The sequence below is a fragment of the Chrysemys picta genome, chromosome 12 (genome assembly GCF_011386835.1).
Source record: "Chrysemys picta bellii isolate R12L10 chromosome 12, ASM1138683v2, whole genome shotgun sequence".
Lineage (NCBI taxonomy): Eukaryota > Metazoa > Chordata > Testudines > Emydidae > Chrysemys > Chrysemys picta.
The window spans coordinates 41792630-41813868 of NC_088802.1; the positions used below are offsets into that span (position 1 = coordinate 41792630).

Consider the following 21239-nt stretch of genomic DNA (forward strand, 5'->3'; position numbering starts at 1 on the left):
TTACACAGCTGTGTAAGTTAAGGTTACTTAAACCACTGTATTATTATTTGTGACATGGTAGTGCCTAAAGGGGCCAGTTTCAGGTGTGGGCCCCATTGCATCAACAGTGAGAACCAGTCCTTGCACCAAAGTGTTTATAAGTAAGGCTATGTTTTAGTCATGGAGATTTTTAGTAAAAGTCATGGCCGGGTCACGGGCAGTAAACAAAAATTCGCCGGCCCGTGACCCGTCCATGACTTTTATTATATATCCCTAACTAAAACTTGGGCCGGGGGGGGCCCGCGGGTGCTATGGGGGGGTGGTCCGGGAGTGCTGGGGGGTGGCCCAGGATCCCTCCTGGTCCTGGGGAGGGGTGGGGAGCAGAGGTGGGCGGCAGCCCGTGGCCCGGGACCCCCGCGGGTACTGGGGGTGAGGGGATTTGCAGGGCTGGCAGGCTCCCTACCTGGCTCCTACCTGCATGTCCCCTAACCCGGCTCCGCAGGTGCAGGTCCCATTGGCCAGGAACCGCAGCCAATGGGAGCTGCGGGGGCGGCACCGTGGGCGGAGCCCCCTTCCCCCCAGGAGCTGTGGGGACATGCTGGTGTAAAGCTGGGGGTTGTAGGCAGTCGCTGTTTGAACTGAACAGGTATATTGAGACACACAGGGTCTGAGTCTGATCCCACACCAGTTTTTAACTCCACTGGCTACACCAGAATCGTTCCTGATCTACAGCGAGTCAGTGAGAGCAGAAATGGGCCCAGTGTTTTCTAGTGTGTGTCAGTATCTCACTATTCTGGCAGTGTTTACTGGCTTAGCAGCAGAGCTAGACTGACTCAGCTTCTGACCTCTAGCTGCTCCCTTTCCTGCAGTTCCCGGGGCCTTTGGAGATATCCCTGCATTCTGGCATGACAGTGACTGGGTGATGGGGGCGAGGGGTGGTGGAAGAGGGGCTGCGGCTGCTGTATTCTTTAGCAACCCTAGCAATTAAATCAAGCCTATTACAAGGATTAATACCTCTGTTTCTAATCCCCAACGTTGATCTGCTCTCCCTCCATTTGTGAAACTGAAGAATCACTGGAGAACAATCCTCCCTCTTTTATCTCTTGCAAGTCAGAGGCTATCCATTCCTGCTGGCGGGGCTGGGATTAAGGCTAGCTTGTTAAAAGTTGGTTTGACCTTTTACTGTGAAATCTGTGAATTGTTTAGAGGGCGAAGGGGCAGGTGTCAGAGGTCTGGGAAATGTATGTGATGCATTAACTCATGTTGGGGATCTGCTCTCCCCATGGGCAAGTAGATAGCGTCCATTAACAGGCAGTGTGCAGGCGCTGAAGGAAGAATGTGCTAGACATAGGTCATAATTAGAGGTAAATCTTAATTGTACTTTTCACTAAGGTACCTGTACTGATGAAAACTGACCTCAAGATTTGGCCAACACGCTACGCCCTTATGCAAGCAGATTCCCATTGTCTCCATTGGGAATTTGCCTGAGAAACAACTTGGGCTCTTCGATCACTTCTGCGCTCTTGAAAATGTTACCCTCAGTAAAATCTGCATGAGGATCTCAAAGTCTGACCTGCGGTGAGGTTTTTCTTGATAAGAGAGCTACTGGTAATACAATCATTCTAACCAGTTGCAAAGAGACGCAACTAACTAGACCAAAGAGGCACTTTAAAATCAGGCTAACGGTTGGACCAGAAGCTGCCATAATGCTGCTCTGAGGAAGCAAATGGGACCAAAGGGATCAGGTTTGCCATGAGAGAGCCTTAAATGTGGCGTTTTCTCTTTCATATGTTGTAATAATGACTGCTCCTAGGGTGGAACTCCCAGGGCCGAACTGGGTCCCCTTTTCAGAGGGCAAACCCAAGGTCTAAGCAAGTCCTCGTGGGCTAAGTGACACCTATGCCTTGTGCTGGCCTGTGGGACCGGGTTAATTTCTTTGCAGAGCATCTGATTCAACCACTACTGATGCTTTATTTCACGGGCATGTAATGGATGCGGTTCTAGATGTGCAAATTCTGATGATTTTTTCCCTGTCTTTTGTTTGTCCAATTTCCTTTATTGCGATTTAAATAAATACATTTGATTAAACAAAGCCGAAGGGAGTGGCATTGCAGATCTGCCTCCAAGAGATGGCAAAGTCACTTCTATCGCTTAAAAACACAAAGGAGTGGGGAGGAGGGGGTTGCTCCATTGAAATGACCCTTACACGCTTCGTAGCAACTTGGAAACTGTCTGCTTTCCAGTGAAGATGGCGATCCTTTCAGTCTGACGGTGAGCAGTTTAAGGAGGCCCGTCCAGGCTGTCAGTGTCTGCTGGAAATAACCCACCTCCTTACCTGATTGGTGATCCTGCTGGGAAAGCCATTTAGTAACTTTCGCTGACTCCTGAGTGTAGCTAGCTGATATCCCTGGTAAAGGAGCAAGGGAGGTAGTAACGGTAGGGTAGGCATCCTGGCAGAGAGCGCATGGGCACTCGGAGGAGTGGAGTGCACAGGTCGTGATGGAGAGACCCCTCGGAGCAGCTGCGCCTGGAGGGAAGACTTAGGCTGGGGTTTTGCATAGAAGTGTCGTGGTTAACAAACCAGACTCCAGGATGACTCTGTGCAGTTTTGTTCCGAGTAGGACGGGAGCGCTACTTACTGACAGGCCTTTTTGGGGAAGCGTCATTAAAATGGTCCCCTCCTCTGAGCTAGATAAGAGGAGCTGCTGACATCAGGACAGGTGTCTCTTAAAAGCTGCCTTAAATTCTCCTCTCTTCCGTGACTCTGTCTAATCACCAAAATACGGTAACAGAACAACTCCCTGGAGTTTCCATTTCAGACTAGACCGTTAATGTGGACAGTGGCGCTAACCCCAAGCAGAAGGATTGTCTCAGCTACTCAGACAGTGTGAAGAATAGGGCTCCCGGTTCTTGAGACCTTGGATCGTCCCTCCACCATGTCGCAGTTTTTGAACAGGTCTCTTGTCAGTTACAGCTGGTTTTGGTGGCTTCAGCCCCGGGGGATTTAAGTGAAGCACTTCCACAGACAAAGCAAAATCTGAGCGCATTGACTAAACGTGTTTAATTTCAGCGGCGGCTCCGCTGCCACTCTGCTCGCAGGATGCGTCATTGCCCCAAGTGGTAGCATGTGACTGAGTTGAAATCGCTGGGATCATTTCATTGCTCAGCAGTTTATTTAATTCACTTTCCAGCGCCATTCAGTGCATTTGACAGCCTCTATTTCTTCTGTCCCTTTTTAGGGAGCTACTTTGCCAGCCATTTCATCATGGGAGGTGAGAAGTTTGACTCCACGCACCCGGAGGGCTACCTCTTTGGAGAGAACAGTGACCTGAACTTCCTGGGAAACAGACCTGTAGTGGTAAAGTGAAATTCATTCAGCTGGGTTTGCAGTTAGGGAGGAATCTGATATTGTGAGACATGGGGCTTGAATTGCCAGTTGGCCCAGGGGTGAAAGTAACTTACAGGACTTACCGGTACTGCTGGAGTCCTGAGGGGGCGTGGCCTCATCCAGAAGAGGTGTGGTCTCAACCGGGAAGAGGCGGGGCCTCTCAAGATTTAAAGGCCCTGGGGCACCGGCTGTGGCTGGGAGCCCTAGGGCCTTTAAATCAACCCGGGGCTCCCAGCTGCAGAGGTGGCTGGGAGCCCCCGGGGCTCAGGGGCAAATTAAAGGGCCCGGGGCTCCGGCCGCCGCGGAGCTCTGGGCCCTTTGAATCCCCCCCGCAGCTCTGGCAGCTGGAGCTGCAGCGGGATTTAAAGGGCTCGGGGCTCCCCGCAGCTGCGGGAGCTCCGGGCCTTTTGAATCCCGGCACCAGCCCAGCCGCCGAAGCTGCGGGTGGGATTTAAAGGGCTCTGGGCTCCCCCGTTTAAATCCCCGCCGCGGAAGCCGTACCGGACCGTACCAGCTTACTTTCACCTCTGAGTTGGCCAGAGAAATCTGTTATGTTTGGGTTCTTATCCCACACCTATCACCATGGTATCTGGGTCCAAGCTACAAAACTCAGATCCCTGGATACAAGCTTCCCAAAGTTTGTGGGGGTGTTTGGATTAGCCCATTACAGAGAGAGGTGTGGAAGGGACAGCCATGAATTTTAGAGCTGGGTGGTTTCAGGCCCATCCCTACAATTAGAAGATGTCTAACTGATGCTCTGCTTGCTGGGTAGATCCCACTAATTTCAACAGGCCCAGGATTTCGCCTTCTAAATCTGTGGGTGACTCTAGTACTGTACTCACAAAATGGAGATGCCGATAGCACCAGTGCAGGTGGGCAATTGACGAGCTTCTCAAGGCAGCCATTCCAGTGCAGCTCAAAGCGGGTATGCAATGTCCCTTGCCCTACCATTGCTGGCTCTCTTGAGAACACACACTGCCAGTGGCGCTGAGCTGTGATGCACGCAAATAAGGCAGTGCGCCAGAGACTATCCAGCTCACACTCCCTTGTGACGTGAGCTTGTGTTTGAGTCCAGGCATCAAAGACAGGAAAGGTTGGTGCATGCACCCGCTCCACCTACCATAGCTTCCATGGCTTCTTCTGTAATTCCACTCCTGATGCATGTGACGAGACCCAGACTCAGCCAGTCAGCATTCATTGGTTTGTCTGAGGGCTGGGCTGAGGGGCACAGGCTACCCTGCTGAGGCCTGCACTCTGCGCACGGGAGGCTCCATTTCCAAACGCTGGGTCCTAACTAGGCCGTACTCTAGACGGGTCACCACCTGGATCTGTGCATTTTCCGTGATTGTCCGTCCTGTGAGTGCCCATGTGCAGATGCTGGGTTTGTGATATTCTCTCAGGCCCCTGCATTCAAAAATCAGACTCTTAGTGTGTTTGGTGAAGGATATAGGGGAGCATGCCGTACCTCTCTCCACCCCCAGAAGTGTGTGTAAAGCAGACACTCTTTCCCAATGGCAAGAGTCTGAATGTTATCACCCAGCATCTTTTGCTGGTAACACCATTCTTCAGTGGCAGCAAAGACACTGATTGGTCTACACTGGGGGCGGGGGGGCGGTCATACGCAAACTTCAGCTACGCAAATAGCGTAGCTGAAGTCGAAGTATCCTATTCGACTTACCCTGCTGTGAGGACGGCGGCAAATCGACCGCCGCGGCTCCCCCATCGCCGCCACTTACTCCTCTTGACGAGGTGGAGTACACGCGTCGATTCAGGGATCGATTTATCGCGTCTAGATGAGACGCGATAAATCGATCCCCGAGAGATCGATTTCTACCTGCCCTATTTACCTAAGTCAAATACCTAAGTCAAAGGTTCCTAACTTGCCACTCACTACCACCCGGCTCTTCCCGTACTGTTAACAGGGAGAGGGGTCCTGGGAAAAGGAGTGGCAGCACCGGGAAAGGTTGAGAACTACTCACACGGGTGTTGAATATAAATACTGACGTTAGAGACCACACCCACAGCCCAGCTGCCGTTTTACCCTTGACCTGCACGCGGTAATTGGCCTTGCGTGTGAATTTTATCATTTGCACTGACACTGAGGCTAGGTCTATACTACCCGCCTGAATCGGCGGGTAGAAATCGACCTCTCGGGGATCGATTTATTGCGTCCCGTTGGGACGCGACAATCGATCCCCGAATCGGCGCTCTTACTCCACCAGCGGAGGTGGTAGTAAGCGCCGCCGACAGAAAGCCGCAGAAGTCGATTTTGCCGCCGTCCTCACAACGGGGTAAGTCGGCTGCGATACGTCGAATTCAGCTACGCTATTCACGTAGCTGAATTTGCGTATCTTAAATCGACTCCCCCCTGTAGTGTAGATGTACCCTTAGAAAACTTGGCCTGTGAAAATCTGATTGCAAATTGACTGACAAACTGTTGCCTTTCTGTGTTCCCTTTGTTTTCCTTCTGGAGATATACCGAAGTATGGGTGGGTGAGTGGGGTGGCACATAAAGCACCCGCTTGGACCAGCATGTTTAAATTAGGGTTGGAAAGGGTAAAGCAAAAGGATTATTTTATTTGAGAACTTTGCTTTGTAATTGCTGAAATACGAATAGTCTCATCACTTCTTTAACTTCTGAAATTGACTTGGAAATGAAAGAGAAATATTTTCCAGCTATGTGGCTGAAGAGGAAGAATCTTAACCACATTCTGCCATATTGACTCTTATCGTAGGGGTGTGTTAATTTCAGGCTGTAATATTAATGTGAGTCACCCCTGCTGGGTCCTGTTGCTTTGACGTGACCGTTATTGCTTTAACAATTGGCGTGGAAAGTTCTGCGATCAGAGATTCCATCAGCCCCTTTCATGCTTTGTGAATTGCCTTCACTTCCTGCCCACCTTTGACGCGTGATGCGTTTCTGCATGTCATGTAAATTCTATCAGCGCAGCCTTCCATCTCTGTAACCCTAAACGGTGGGAGGCTTTTTTTTCCTAAGTCCATGGTTCTGATTTTCTTCTTACTTACCCCACTGTAACTCCTTTGGCTTCGGCGGCTTTACTCCTGATTTACATGGTAAATGTATAAATTTGCTTGTGTCCTCCAGAAATACTGCATTTAAGTTAGTTCCTGTCTATTTGTGACTTCCCTCAGAGACTTGCAGGTAAAATCCGGATTTTATTAAGGACGTGGAGGTCTGAGCCCTCGACACCATGAACTAGATCTGCTGTAGTTCAAACAGGAATCGCATCAGGGAAGTCTTAAGGCCTCTGTTACACAGGAAGATGATGATCACGGTGGTCCCTGCTGGACCATGGTGGTCCCTGATGTTGCCCTTCATTTACATGCCAATACACACACATCTGACTCGTCCCACCCTGGTGAATCATTGGAGGTTTACTCTTGCCACCTGGCCTATGTTTGCTCGAAGGGCAAACAAATTACCACAACGCAGCAATGGAAACAGGCAGCTCAGGATGAAAATGGAAGCTGTTCTTTTCCTAGCTGAGATTTTTTTTAGTTGTATGTCATTGTTCCTCATGTTGAGCCCACCCACCTGCACCGGGGGGGTCTAACTCAGCCGGTGTAGACTAGGGTTACGTCTCCACTACCTTGGGGATATGATTCCCCTGCTCGTGTACATGTATCCGCACTAGCACTCCTTGGCCTAGTGCAAGTATAAATAGCAGGCTAGCCGCGGTAGCACAGAGAGCGGCGACAGAGGCATGGCAGAGCTGTGCCGAGCACCTACACACTGATTTCAGGCAGCTCTGGTCCTCGCCCGCTCGACTGTACAGCCATTGCCCATGCTGCTGCGGCTCTCCTGCTTGCGCTAGCCCGGTGGGAGCTAGTGCGTGTACGCGAGCAGGGGAATCGCACCCCGAGCTATAGTGTGGACGCAGCCTAAGGCGTGTGGTTTACAATGGGCTATGGCTGAGACACTGAAACAACCTTTTACTGGGGCTTCCTGTCAAGTCCTGGGCCTCTCCCGAAAGCCGCATTCCAGGTGGTCAGACCCTTTGCCGCTCGGTTACTAATGAAGCCCTTGGGGGCTTGTGAGTGCTTAGATTGTGAACGCTAATGAGGTGTGGGGGGAACCCCACACTGCTACGTGAGAGGAAAGGCTGAAGGAAGGTTGCAGCCCTGCCACCAGGCCCAAGAGTCAGAGGGCAGCGCGCGCTCTCCACATGACTCGGCTCCAGCAGCAGGTGGGGTAGGGGAGGAGCAGGGCCGGCTCTAGCTTTTTTGCTGCCCCAAGCAGCAAAAAAAAACCTCCGCCCCCCGAACCCCCCAACCGAGCGCCGCCCACCCCCCAAGCCGAGCGCCGCCAGAAACCCCCCCCCCAGAGCGCTGCCCCCCCGCCGAGCGCTGGAGCCCGCCCTCCCGCCGTGCCGAGCGCCGCCGGACCCCCCCGAGCGCTGAGCCCCGCGCTGCCCCTCCCCCCCCCCGCCGAGCGCCGTGCCGCCGGAGCCTGCCGAGCGCCGCTGGAACCCCCCCCCCAGAGCACCGCCCCCCCCGCCGAGCGCTGCGCCGCCGGAGCGCCCAGCCCCGCAGAATGCCGCGCCGCGCTCCCCCCGCCGCCCCTTACCAGGTGCCGCCCCAAGCATGTGCTTGGGTGCCTGGTGCCTGGAGCCGGCCCTGGGGAGGAGGCAGGGGCACTTTGGGCGAGCGGGACAGGGTGAGTGGATGGAGGTAAACAGAAGAAGGGACCTTGCATTAGGCTGGCCATGGGCCTCAGTCAGATTTCCCTGGAGGCTCATGTTATCTCCCCCATGGAGCTCTTAGTCCGCATGAAGCGCACATGCCTTCCCTCACTCCCCAGTGTTAGAGCATGAGCATTACAGGTCACGCTAGCACTTCTTCAGCCTGCCCCTGCCGGGGTCCCCTCTGCGCCTGCACGTGTGCTGTGCAGTCTGCAGGGTCCACATGCAGGAGAACCCGTCCAAGCAAGCTAGGCTGAAATGGACACCTGGTTTCCCTCTCTCATGCTCTGGATGTGCAAGGGAGAGAGGATGACTCTGCGTGAGGGCGGGGGCCTGGTATGCAGGAGATTTGGGATCTGCTCCCAGCATTGCTGTTGGCTCCCTGGGGCAGGTAGCTTAGGGCTTGATTCTGAAAGAGGCTGAGTCCCCTGGCCCTGATCCAGCAGAACTCTTAAGCACATACCTAATGTCAAGCACAGGAGTGCTTAAAGTCAAGTGTGTGCTCTGGGGCCTTGCAGAATATTTGTGGACTGCAGCACATGATTAAATGCTGTGCTGAATTGGGGCCTACACGGTGACTTATTAACATGATCAATGCACTGTTAATGCAGGCCACGGTGCAGAGAATGCAGCTGCTGTTTGCCTGCATGGGAAAGCCCGACCATCTGATGATGATGTTGCCTGGTAAGTTTTATGATCTAACAGTTAAGTGTATCCATTGTTTAACTAAGGGGGGGGGGGGAAATAGAACTTACCATTCACCATCTTTGAAAGGCCCTGCCTCCCCATGCTCAGAAATGGCAGCTATATTCTGACCTACATCCTAGCATCAGACTGTCAAGATGGTAGCTTCTCATTTGATTATTTGTCTTCATTCTATTTAAGGCCATTGAAAGTGATATATAATATTATCACTACTCATACTACAATAGCAACTGAGATCAGGGCCCCATTGTGCTGCTGGGCATACCCCGAAGAGTTTGAAATCTAAAGGTCTGATCCTGCATACAGCTGAGACAGAAACATCATCCCCATTTTATAGACAGGGAATTCAGGCACAGGGTAGATCAGGTGACTTGCTCAAGATCTTAGAGTCTGTGGCAGGGCTGGGAATTGAACCTAGATCTCCTGAGTCCCGGTTCAGTGCCTTAGCCAGGAAACCTTCGGTCCCATGGTTAGAGTGTTTTATCTAGTAAACTCAGCTTCCCCTTTAGAATATTACATTTTTTAATCGTTAGTGGATTTTAGTTAATTCCGCAGATGAGTGGCTTCTGGTGGCAGGATATATCTTTTTAATAAAGAGGAGAGCACATATTTTGGTGGGGATAATGTACAGCTGTGTGCAGTATTCGTCCATGCCAGAAATTATTCTTCATAATGGCCAAGTTGCTGGAGGGCTGTTTGCCTTCTGCTCACAAGAGTCCCTCAATGTGCCGTGTGCACAGTACGCTCTGTGCGAGTGAATGGAGAAGCTGTGCTAAGATGCTTTCCGTTAAAATAATATTCAGAATTTATAAAGCCACAAAGTTTCCTCTTTCTTACTGTTTTGAATGCACGAAAATGAAAGGTGGATCTGAGCCTTGAGATGTTTGTTCCATTGCTTACACATTCGGTAAGTGGAAGAGAAACTCATGAATGGTGGCCTGCCAGGACTGGTTTGTTGTGGTTGGCCTGCTTGTGAATACTGGGTAGTAATTCCTTGTTTTTTATTCTGCTTAAAGAGCGCTGAAGCTTTTGATTTATAAAGATAAACACGCATTTAAAAGACTACATGGCTCTCACAATTCGAGCTGCAAATGTTTGTCAGATATTTGGGTTCTTTGCATTGGGTGCCGTATTATTATTTATTTATTTGTTGTTTGTATTATCATAGCACCCAGGTGCTCTAGTCGTAGCCCAGGACCCCACTGTGCTAGGTGCTGTACAAACACGAAACAAAGAGCCCCAGACCCAGATAGCTTACAGTACTGTCTATTTTCATATAAGCACTTAACAAAATAATTATGGGTTGGAAAGACTTTGCTTGCCTGCTATTTGGAGGAGGGAAAGCACTCCTGTGATGCTTCGCTCCATCACTTTGAAGTATCGGGATACCAGTGCCATGCAGCACCGAGGGAGTTAAGGGCTGCACGAGGATTTAGCTGTCTATTAAAATCAGTGGGAGTCCCACAGCTAAACCCCTTCCCTCCCACATAAGAATGAAAATTCAGCCTTAATCCCAGTGTATTTTTTTTCCTCCAGCAGTGATTGCGAGAGAGCCTCCTGATTACAGTAAAAGCCTATAAACTGCCCACCATGCATGCTTCCTTCTAGCAGGGACCCTGACATCAGATAGCCTTTACAGCATCTGAGAGGGTAAACAAACAGCTTGGAAAGAATTAATGCTGCATTTCCAACTAAAGAAATGACATTGTTTGCTCTTAATTAATGATGGGCCTGAGCTGCAGAGCGTTGCTTTAGAGCTGCGTTTCTCCAAGGTTTCATGTGATTGGAGCTGGGGTTCTGGTTTGGCCCATTCTAGAGCTACTAGCTAGTTTGACGTTAGGTGTGAACTTCCGTGAGGTTGTGTGGGATGTTCGGGTCAGTGAATTTGGTTCTTTCCGCTCTTAGGGTCAGAGAGTTCTTCGGTAGGACTTTCTCAGTGTACAGAGTATTGTCTCCCCAAACTCTTTGCAGAGCTCTTCTGAATGAATAGTTACAGCCTCAGAGCAGGAGCAGAAGGAAAAGAGATGCTCTGAGGTGGGATTTTGAAATCAGATGGAGCAATACAGGAAGGCACTTCCTGGTAGCAGGAGATTCAGAGAAGAAGGGTCCTGCACGGAGAGTCTGTCTACACAGCCAAAGCTGTGTCTGAACTAGCTTGAATCCAGCTAGCGCGGGTAATAGTAGCAACTCCGCCATCGCAGTGTGAGCTTCAGAATAGGCTGGCAAGCCAAGTCCATACCAGGTCTATGTTGGGCTTGTACTGCCTGTGCTGAGCTGTCTTCGTTGCTATTGTTACCCAGACTAGCTGGATTCAAGCTAGCGCAGGTAGACTAGCCCATGCTCAGCGTTTGCTGTGTAGGCAGACCCAGAGCATGGCGAGACTGGGTGGTGGGACTGGGAGAGAAGCAAGGCATGTGAGAGGCAGGGCTCGTAGCTGGGTTTTGGAGATGGGTTTGATTCTGTGTCTCAGCCACAAACTTCCAGTGTGACCTTGGGCCAGTCATTTAATCCCCCATCTGCACCATGGGGTCGATAATATTTCCCTAGGGGCGTCGGTAATTGGGAGGCCCGTGGAGGTTAGGGTGAGGAGACTCCTGAGACAGCTAGGACTGAACAAGGGTTTTAAAAACAGGGAGGGTGGTTTTGAACTGGATCCTGAAAGGTCTGGGGAGGCGGCATCGCAGAGTTCCTTTGTCCGTGAAACCCGCAGTCCATCCAATGACCACGAGGACTGTTGCTTGTTCGGTTCACTACGATGGTGTGCGCCCAATGGTATTGCCGACCATCATTGAGCAGCTCTGCCATTTTGCCGTTGAACGTGCTCCACGCCACCCAAGAAAGCCAGGCGCGGAGTGCATTCCTGCAGCCTTCCCCTTAAGGCTTTACAAATTCCTTCCCTGGACCGGCTTACCGTAGAAATCCAGACATCACCTCCCCACCTGTGTCCTGGCAGCACTGTGGCAGACGTGGCTGATATCTAAATCCTGACCTATGCGAATTGGACTTTGGATTCAGGTTTGGGCGAGCAGAAGCCAAGGTGTTAAGCAGTATCTGTCGGACGCTCATGAACTCTTTCCAATACTGACAGGATAAATAGCTCATCCTTAACATGGAAGCAGGAAGGAGGCTAACAAAGAAGCCTGACAACTTGATGCAGATTAGTCTAGACAAGCTTTTGCTCCCCCTGCCGCCTTCTTTCCTTTGGTTCTGTGTGTCTGGATTTATTTATTTAAAGAACAGCCATGAAGTGTCTGGGATCCTCTCGGAAGCTGGAGTTTGCCGCGTTGCCGGTGAGCTCAGCAGAGCGTTAAATGTCAGCCGCTGTTGGGAGCCTGCCGGACTTGGGAGACATTCATTGTGGGCAGTGTTGCGGGGGGTGTGTGTGTTGTTATGTGCTTTACGGAGGGAGTAAACCAAAGGTGAGTTGTCACGCTGGCCTACAGTGGGAGGAGCGGAGGGCACAGAAGAATCTCTAGGTTGGATGTTAGTGGGGACAAACCAATGTCAGGGGAGGAAATTGGGGGACAATAGTTGCTCTTTAAATGGTAAGTGAACGTACTTGGGGTTCTTGGAGAAATACCCAGGGTCATAACAAATGCCTACCTTGTGCACTGCATGGAGGCATCTGCTTTGACTGTGGCCCTATAGGCTTTACTGTAGGGCCAGGAGGGGGAGACATAGGTGGTGGGAAGCCAGGTGTGGATATGTACGCAGACCCAGCCACCACCACGCTGTCGACCAGATGAACCCATTGAAGCCAGCAGCCTTGCCAAGCTAGGGGTTGGGTGGGGAAAGGTGAAAAGCTGAATGGGCTGTTTGCTGCCATCCTTATTGCCCCTCTGCGGAATACAGTGGAGTTACAGCAGGGCTCAGCCTGGCCCACGAGCCAGAGAGAGAGATGGATAGGGAAGGAGGTGCCTTTTCGGCAGCCTGCTGAGACTTTAAGGCCAGAAAGGACCATCATGATCATCTAGTCCAGTGCTTCTCAACCTGTGGCCCAATCAGCGCACAGCTGCGGCCCATGTGACCCCCTCAGGCAGTATATATATTGTGTGGCTGTGGCTCACATAACACACAGAGTGCTGCATGTGCGGCCCACACTTGTAAATAGGTTGAGAATCACTGATCTAATCTGACCTGGAAATCGCAGGCCACAGAACCACACACATTCACTCTTGTAATAGCTCCATAACCTCTGGCTGAGTTACTGAAGTCCTCAAATCTTGATTTAAATACTTCAAGTTACAGAGAATCCACCATTTACTTTAGTTTAAACCTGCAAGTGACCCATTTCTCATGCTGCAGAGGAAGGCGAAATACCCCAAGCTCTTTGCCAACCTGACCCCATGTAGTTGGTGCTTTGCTAGTCTTGTCATTAGCCAATAGAGTGATAGGGAAGTTGAGATCAGTCAATGAGGTCTTACTGTAATTAACTATAGTCTAAGAAAGCGCTGAACTGGAAATCTAAGGAGGCAGAGATCACGTGTGCAAAATAGGAAATATATTGTTAATGGAGATGTGCAACAGTTTTGCAGTAAAACTGAGACCAGTCAAAATGTGCCTGTGTCTGCGTTTCACTGCAGAATCAGAAACGGGTCTATTTTTGTACATGCAAAACATTTATTGAAGGTTTTGTATGATTTTTCTTTGATGGTCGCCTGTTTCAGGAGGCTATTTCTGGGACCAAAAAATAAAATAAAAATAGGCAAAGTTTTGAGCGAAGTTGTGCTCTCGTTAGCAGAAGTGGCTTTGAAAATAATAATTTAAAAAACCCTCTGAAAAGATGCAAATATTTGACATGCAAATGCAGGATGTAAAATTTCATGAAAAGTCCAACTGTTCTGGGTGTGAAACTGCGAACACTTTCACAAAGCAACTCTTCCACAAAACTTCCTCATTTCATCCACTCCAAAGTGCTAGCATCCTTCCTGTTCTGAAGAATGCCTCTGAAATTCACAATTGCTGGACAAATCACTGTCCGCTTCTCTTTAGCATTAGCCCTTCAGCTGGGAGAATGGCGACTCCATCTCACAATACATAGGAGAGAACAATATAACTTGCAGAGATCGGCCCAAACCAAAGCCCGCTCCAGATCTGAACTTTGCTGGCAACTGACTCCTACAATGGGTTGACCTGAACACCCCTGGAATCACAGAGATTTCACAACCAGAGCTGAATTTTGTGGCTCAGGTCCAGCTCAGTTGAGATGGGACTTTAACCCTTTATCACGGCTCTGTCTATTCTGCATGTTCCCAATATATGCAAGGGTATGTCTACACTGCAATCAGAGGTGTGACTGCAGCACGTGTAGACACACCTGATCTAGCTTTGATCTAGTTGGCTTGAATGACAGCCATGAAGCTGTGGCAGCACGGGCTAGCTACTCAAATATATACCCAGGGTCCCTTGTAGAGCCCATGCACAAGGGCTTGTTACATCCCATAATACTCACAGCTATTGTGATTCGAGCCAGCTTGGGTATGTCTACACGTGCTGCAGTCGCATCTTCAATTGCAGTGGAAACGTGCCAATGCTAGAAAACAACATCACAGCAGCTTTCTCTCACTCCAATTCTATATGTGACATTGGTTCCCGTTTTCTCCTTTTTGTGATGTGGACTGTGCCTGACTGCACTGGCCCAATAGCGCACGATGACTCCTGGACGGGAGACGGAAGCTAATCAAGACTGGAAATGTGCTTCCCTGCTTGGAGAATGCAGCTCTCGCTTTCTCTCTGCATTGAAGACGTAAAGAAAATCCTGGGACAGCTGCCATCTGCCAGGCATTGCTTTACCATTTGTGTTCATGCATGCCCTCTGTTTACGTACTTGCTAATCAGACCATTCTTGCCAGCAGGAAATTCGGGCCAGATAATTGCTCACTCGCCTACAAAAAAGCCCACTTGGTGTCATTTGTCAGCGCCTCGCTCGTTGCAGCGTTTTGCCTCGGCGCTGCCCGAGGGTTTCAGATGGTCGGTTTTCTCTTCTCAGTGGCTTTGCATGGGTCCCATCGGCAGCGCTAACCATCCAAGCTCTGTCCTTACAGCTGTGCGTGGCGTGGCAAGTTGTCACCTGTCTCTGTGCCCAGGCGTTCTGTGTGCCAATACGAGCAGTTCTTAACGTTTGATGGATCTTACCTCACGGCTATCCACTTTGAATCCAGTGCAAGAAATCCTGCAGATCACTGTTCTACCTGCGGATCAGGTAGTCTTGGAGTAAGCACCCTCCTCTGAACAGAATATGCCCACTCTGTATATGGTCCAATTCTCCCCCATTTCTAGGGGTTTGGCTTTTTTGGGAACTCATCAACACCACTAGATAAAACTCAGCCTAAACTTTTCCATGCATGGCCTCTCTGTCCATAACCTTAGTGCCTATCTAGAGAGAGATTCTAACCCTCTCATGTCCTGACTGCGGTTAACAAGATTCATCAGCGAACGATTCAGCAGGGAAGAGGTTGGATAGGGCCTGGACTGGGATTTGGGAGACCTGCGTTTGATCCCTGGCTCTGCCACAGACTCCCTGCGGAACTTCCGGCAAGTCAGTTCATCCACCTGGTGCCTCAGTTCTTCATCTGTAAAATGGGAATAACATGTCCGTCTCGCACAGGGTGGTGTGAGAATAAAATCCATGAATGACTTGGAGACTCTGGGATGCTACAGTGATGCCGGCATTCCAGGTCCCTGGCTAGATAGCAGTAGTTCTTTGCAGGGCCCTCTGCACCAACATCAGGATGGCTCTGGAGAGGAGCACTGCACCCCTAAGCAGAGTCATAGATTCTAAGGCCAGAAGGGACCACTGAGATCATCTAGGCTGACCTGTACAGCACAGACCAGAGAACTTCCCCCAAATTCCTGGGGCGTGTCTTTTAGCAAAACATCTAGTCTTGATTTAAAAATTGTCAGTGATGGAGAATCCACCCCCCCCTTTGGTAAATTGGTCTAGTGGTTAATTACTCTCACTGTTAAAACATTTATGCCTCATTTCCCGTCTGAACTTGCTGTGTGTCAACTTGTGTTAGACCCTCCTCTGCTGGATTGAAGAGCCCATTATTAAATATTTGTTCCCTATGTAGATGATATGGACTGTACTCAAGTCACTCCTTAACTTGCTCTTTGTTAAGCTAAATAGTGTGACGCGCGAGTGTTAGGGTCCGTCTATGTAGCAAAAGCTGGGCAAGCGCTAGCCTGACCGAGTGAGTTTGAATCCGGCTAGCAGTGAAGGCAACGCAGCGTGGGCAGTACCAGCCCAGCACAGGCTCTGGGTACGTAATGTCCTCCACTCTCCAGCCTGCACTGCCCTGTCTTCTCTGCTGTCATTACCCAGCGCTAGCTGGGGGAGGCCAGCCCGTGCACAGCTGTGCTGTGTCCACAGACAGTCTGCCAGCCTGTTACACTTGGGCTACTACAGAATTTGCCTTTTGGTAGCTTGCTGGGCTACTGTGGTTGTCTTCCTCTAACAGGGCAAGTTAGGTACATTTCTGGCCAGGTGATCAAAAGATGCTGTTTCTTGTTATTAAGGAGATTTGTTACGAGTGAGGTGGAGGTAGGGTGACCTGTGTGAAAAATCAGGACAGGGGGTGGGAGGTAATAGGAGCCTATATAAGAGAGAGACGCAAAAATCGTGACTGTCCCTATAAAATTGGGACATCTGGTCACCTTAGGTGGAGGGCAGTTGTCAGCTGAGGCCTCTCAAGTGGTGTGTGCAGGTCATGAAACTATACACTAGCTGAACGGATATTAAACCTACTGTCCTTGAAGCACTGTTCGTACTCCCATGGCATGCGTGGCCAGCTTAGACCAAGCCAGACTGTCCTCTAAACCATTTGACAAGCCATGGCCTACACTGGATAGGGATGTAGGGTCTAACCTGCAAGATGCCGAGTGTCTCCTGACAAGTGCTGAGTGCCCTCCATTCCCACTGGTGTCTGTGGATGCTAGAAGACCGTAGCCATTGTGTCCCCACCTGTGTCCTTGCAGGGCTGTGGCTGCTTGTACGCGGTACCAAAGACCTGGTCTTTCCTGCTAGGGGTGAATTTAGCCCTTCCCTTCTGCTTTTCCACATCCCCATGGTAACTTTGTACAACAGGCCCCTTAATGCTTCTTGCTGGGATGGGAGATCAATACCAATTTCCAGTGCTTGGTCCCTGCAACAGACTGTAGCGTGTAATAAACACGGGCCGTTTGGGGGAGGGCAGAAAGGGCTGTAGAGATGGTGTTACTGTCCGTCAGCACAGAAGTAGGTGCTGGGCTGTAACTGAAGTTTAGCTGGCCATATTCTGCTGGTACTTGGATGTAGGTCGGAATAATAACTCCACTGACTTCAGAGCTAAATTATAAATAAATAAATTAATGGAGATATCCTGTCTCCTAGAGCTGGAGGTTATTGAATCCAGCCCCCTGCCTTCACTAGCAGGACCAAGTACTGATTTTGCCCCAGATCCCTAAGTGGCCCCCTCAAGGGCTGAACTCACAACCTTGCGTTTAGCAGGCCAATGCTCAAACCACTGAGCTATCCCTTCCCCCAGCTTCTGGCTCTGTGTGTCTCGACAAGTGGGCTTTTCTTCCTCCTTCTGTAGGAGCTGACTGCCATCCAGGCTGCAAGAGGGACTGTCCTTTCTGTTTGTATGGGACACGGCTATTCCGAGGTGTAAGGGGACGTGTCTTCAGAACAGGGCAGTAATAATACAGTGGCAGGACTGGAGCTGTGGAGTAGGGGTGGGATCGGGGGTGTCAGTGTGGACTCCTTTGGGTTCAGGCAGGGACAGTCTTACCTTTGATATAAAATTACTCCCTGGGATTACCCAGGGTTTAGAGCAGTGCTTGGGAGCATTACAGGACCCTGTATGGCTGCAGACTGGCAATTTATGGCGCTGTAGAGCGTCTCCAGGCTCCTTAGCTACATAGTTTCAAGGCATGGAGTCCTGGACTCTGTGTGAATGGATCCGGGCGCTGGGTTACATGGACACCAGTTCAGGAAGCCTCATTTGTTAGGAAAGTGAGAAGCGCTGTCTCCTTCCCTGTCACTTCGCTTGACCTAAAATGTCTGTCCCAGGCCCAGTGTAGAATGAACACGGAAGTTCTGATGGCCACTTCTGCCCTTTTCGAGTTCTCTCTGGATCTCTTGCATGAAGAAGGCGGATATTTACTCCCAAGCTTGCCCACTCTGCAGTGTTGCCAACTATTTGGTGCTTTTCTTAAAGGTCCGGCTGCAGGAGTCAGGTGATTTATGTGAGAATTTCAGCTTTCATTTAAAAAAAACCCCAAAAGTGTCTGGCCCTCCTGCTGTCAGAGAAAGGTGTGACAATGAAGTGGGTATGCCCTAATGGGTCAGAAACCAGATGGCAATAAAAAGGACTCAAATTTTATTTTAAAAAAGTCTCTTTTTTTTTGTTTAGCTATCTCAGGATTTTTCAGTGCATGAGTTTCAGTACTGTGTATGCAGCGTGGATCTTATCCTGTTTTGGATCTGATCCTGGGAGGGTTTCTTAGATTTACACTGTTCAAATGCAATTGGGCTCGTATCAGGGACTGGAGTTCAGTAAGCTGTCTCCTTCCAGCTACAGAATACACAGCAGCCTCCTTTACTACATTCTCAGAAAGGTAGGGTTTGGGGATGCTCCAAACTCCCCCGAGCTCTGTGGATTTTTCCAGAATCCAAACCCTGATCCAAATTTTCTCAGTCCCCTCTTTGTACAACGGGTCAAAACCAAATCTCCTGCTCTAAATCCCCCTGAATTTGGTGTGGGGAGCTTCAGAATCTGAACATCGATCCAGACTTTGTAGCCTGGTTGGGCCCATCTCTCTTGGCTACCAACTCAGTGTCTGTGTGTGTCTATGTTTGAATGTGACCCCATCCTCCAGAGTTGGCGTGTTCACAGCACACCTTGGCAGGCACACAGGACCTCTTTCAAGTCAATGAAGCGAGGGGCTGAAACCAGCCCTGTGGCCTGGAATCATTCATCATGGGGCAGGTTTTCTGCTGTTCGGTTGAGGGAGATGTATCATGTCCTGAGAGAGGCTGAGCATGCACAATTCCCACTGAAATGAAGGGGATGGGAGTGGTTAAGCATTGACATTGGCCCCCGTTAAACATCCTCAGCAGTAAAAGAGATTGGGAGAGATGCACAGAACAGGTGTGCTCATGTGAGCGATTGTCTCTGAAGAACAGGTTCATCTTCTATAAAGATGTTTCAACAGCTCCTTAAATGCCGTGACTGTTCCTGCAGGAAGCTCCTGTGGATTTCGGGGGCTACTATACCCGCGCTGGTCAAAAGCTTCCCTGCCAATGAAGCTAATTACTAATGAATATCTGAGGGGCAAAGAAACTGTGTGTGACAAAGGCCCTGCTGAGACCATCCCGGGGAACTGCATTAGCAACCACCCTGGAGGAAAGGTGACTCTCCAGAGACCTGCTAACCTGCTCCTCAGTTCCAAACACACCTGTATGTTGGAGGAGTTCGGATCCAGAGCTGCGTTCTGGGGCTTGTGCCTGACTCTACAGCTAATAGGCCCTGGCATTATTTGAGTAACTATGTCAGGCAGATGTGGCAGCTCGTATTTGTTTAGAAAGCTGTCTTGACGGCATTAGAACTGTAACAGGCTCTCTCAGGTGTTGGTGAATCAGTCTTTACGAAAGGCATGCTGTACAAAGTAGGGAATGCAGACCACACAAAGCAAATGGAGTTACTCTAGGATTTGCTCTATGGGCCATGATCACATTGCACCAGGCAGGTTTTGCTGAAGTGCCTACCCTGAACCAGGGCTAGAGAGGAGTTTCCTCAAGGACTGCTCATGAAGGCGTTGAAACCAAGTGTACAACCCCAGTCACACGCTTGGTTCCTGTCCTGATCACCCACGTGCTTGTTATTACGAGAAGGCTGTATTTAGCTACCATGTCCTCAGAGTAAAACTGACAACTGCTTCCAGACTCTGAAAGTTCACAGCTTTGTCTAGCGCTGGGTCGGCTTTTCAGATGTTACAAACGTTGATGTTTGTCTCGAAAGTCGCAGCTCTGTTATTTCGATGTGCTGACTAATTATGATACCACACAACCAAACTCATTAAATAATCAGAGCTGCCTGCTGTTAGGACACGAGCCCCAATAGATTGGGGAGCACGAGAAGAAATGCTCTTTATCAAAAAGGAAAACAAGTCTAAGGTCCCCTCTCTCATTTGAAAAAGAAATTGCTTTGTGTAACAAATCCATGGTAATGCTGGTATTCTCTGTTGCCCTGTGCTGCATCTCATGACCACTTGGAACTTCATAGTGATGCAAGGGGTAGAACGGCGGTCCCACTCCCAAAGGACAGGCCCTTTCCACTTGAGTTAAAGGAGATCCTTCATTAGCTGTTAGCAGTATAGGGCCTGTGAAACACAGTCAAGTGGTTCTAATAAGGGCTTGTCAAAAATCTTCCTTGAAATTTTTTTTTTTTTTTATGGAAACTTGGGTTTTTGACTGAACACACTTTTCTGTGTGACAAGTGACTGCTCTCTGGAAAACGTTGATATTCTGGTTTTTTATACTTCTCTGAAAAATCCAGGATTTTCTGGGGAAAACATTGACAAATGATCAAAATCTTCTGGAGGAAAGCCCACTACTTTCCAACCGGGTCTAGTTCAGCTTCTATCTGATGCTAGACCCAGGAGCTAGTTCAGTGTGCTGTTAACTTACACTGCACACGGCCTTTTAAAAAAACTTGATCATTATTAGAGCTGGCCAGAAAATTTTGGGCAGAGCAGTTTTCCGCTAGAAAATGAAGTGGCATCAAAATCAAAATGTTGGGAGCCGTGCAGGTAATTAGAGATCTGCGTGGCTGTAGTAATAGATGCAGAGTACAAACTGCATTTGAAATAGCATCCCCAGTGCGGCCATACTGGGCTGACCTGCACCAGTACTGTCCCACTGGTTCACTTGCCAGTGGTTCACTTCTCTAGTCTAGATGCAGCTATTCTCCTGATTCCCGGACCTGTGCTTTAACCACTCTAAACAATGCTGCTTCTAACGTGGGTTGAAATGGGTTTCTGTTGACTTAGACACCCACTGCTGCTTTGAGAGATCACGTAGTGTGCGTCAGGTGTAGTGTGGCTTCGGCGCAGCTCTCGGGATTTCCTTGAAGCCAAGCCGTGAGAGAATTGAACAGCTGTCCAACAGCGCTGTTAAATTAACTGCGGAGCGCTCTTTCCATCCAGGGTGCCCAGAGACGTTTATATTAATAGCCGGGAAGTCAGGGGCAGCAATCATGCGGCACAAATTTCTCTCTTCTCTAGCGTTTTGTTCCAGATGAAATTAGCAATACTGCAGGGTTTCCATTTAGTTCTCATGACTCATTAAAAAGCTCATTACCTTGAAGTTAATGACTCAGCAACCTTTTGCCTCCTTAAGGCTGTGTGTGTGGGGAGGGCGGGGGTGGTGGAATGCGAAGATGTCTGAGATTCAAAAAAAAAAAAAGGTTTACTGACTTTGT

The 21239-nt window shown here is 49.7% G+C and overlaps 1 protein-coding gene across 8 annotated transcripts in view; it reads left to right on the forward strand.

Moving 5' to 3' along the window:
* RNF157 (ring finger protein 157) overlaps positions 1-21239 on the forward strand; it is an 83200-nt gene that overhangs the window by 13408 nt on the left and 48553 nt on the right. For all 8 annotated transcript variants that reach the window (XM_065563415.1, XM_065563413.1, XM_065563418.1 and 5 more), the window contains exon 2: positions 3219-3337. In XM_065563415.1, coding sequence (XP_065419487.1) covers positions 3219-3337 — 119 coding nt within the window. The remainder of the gene's footprint in view (positions 1-3218; positions 3338-21239) is intronic.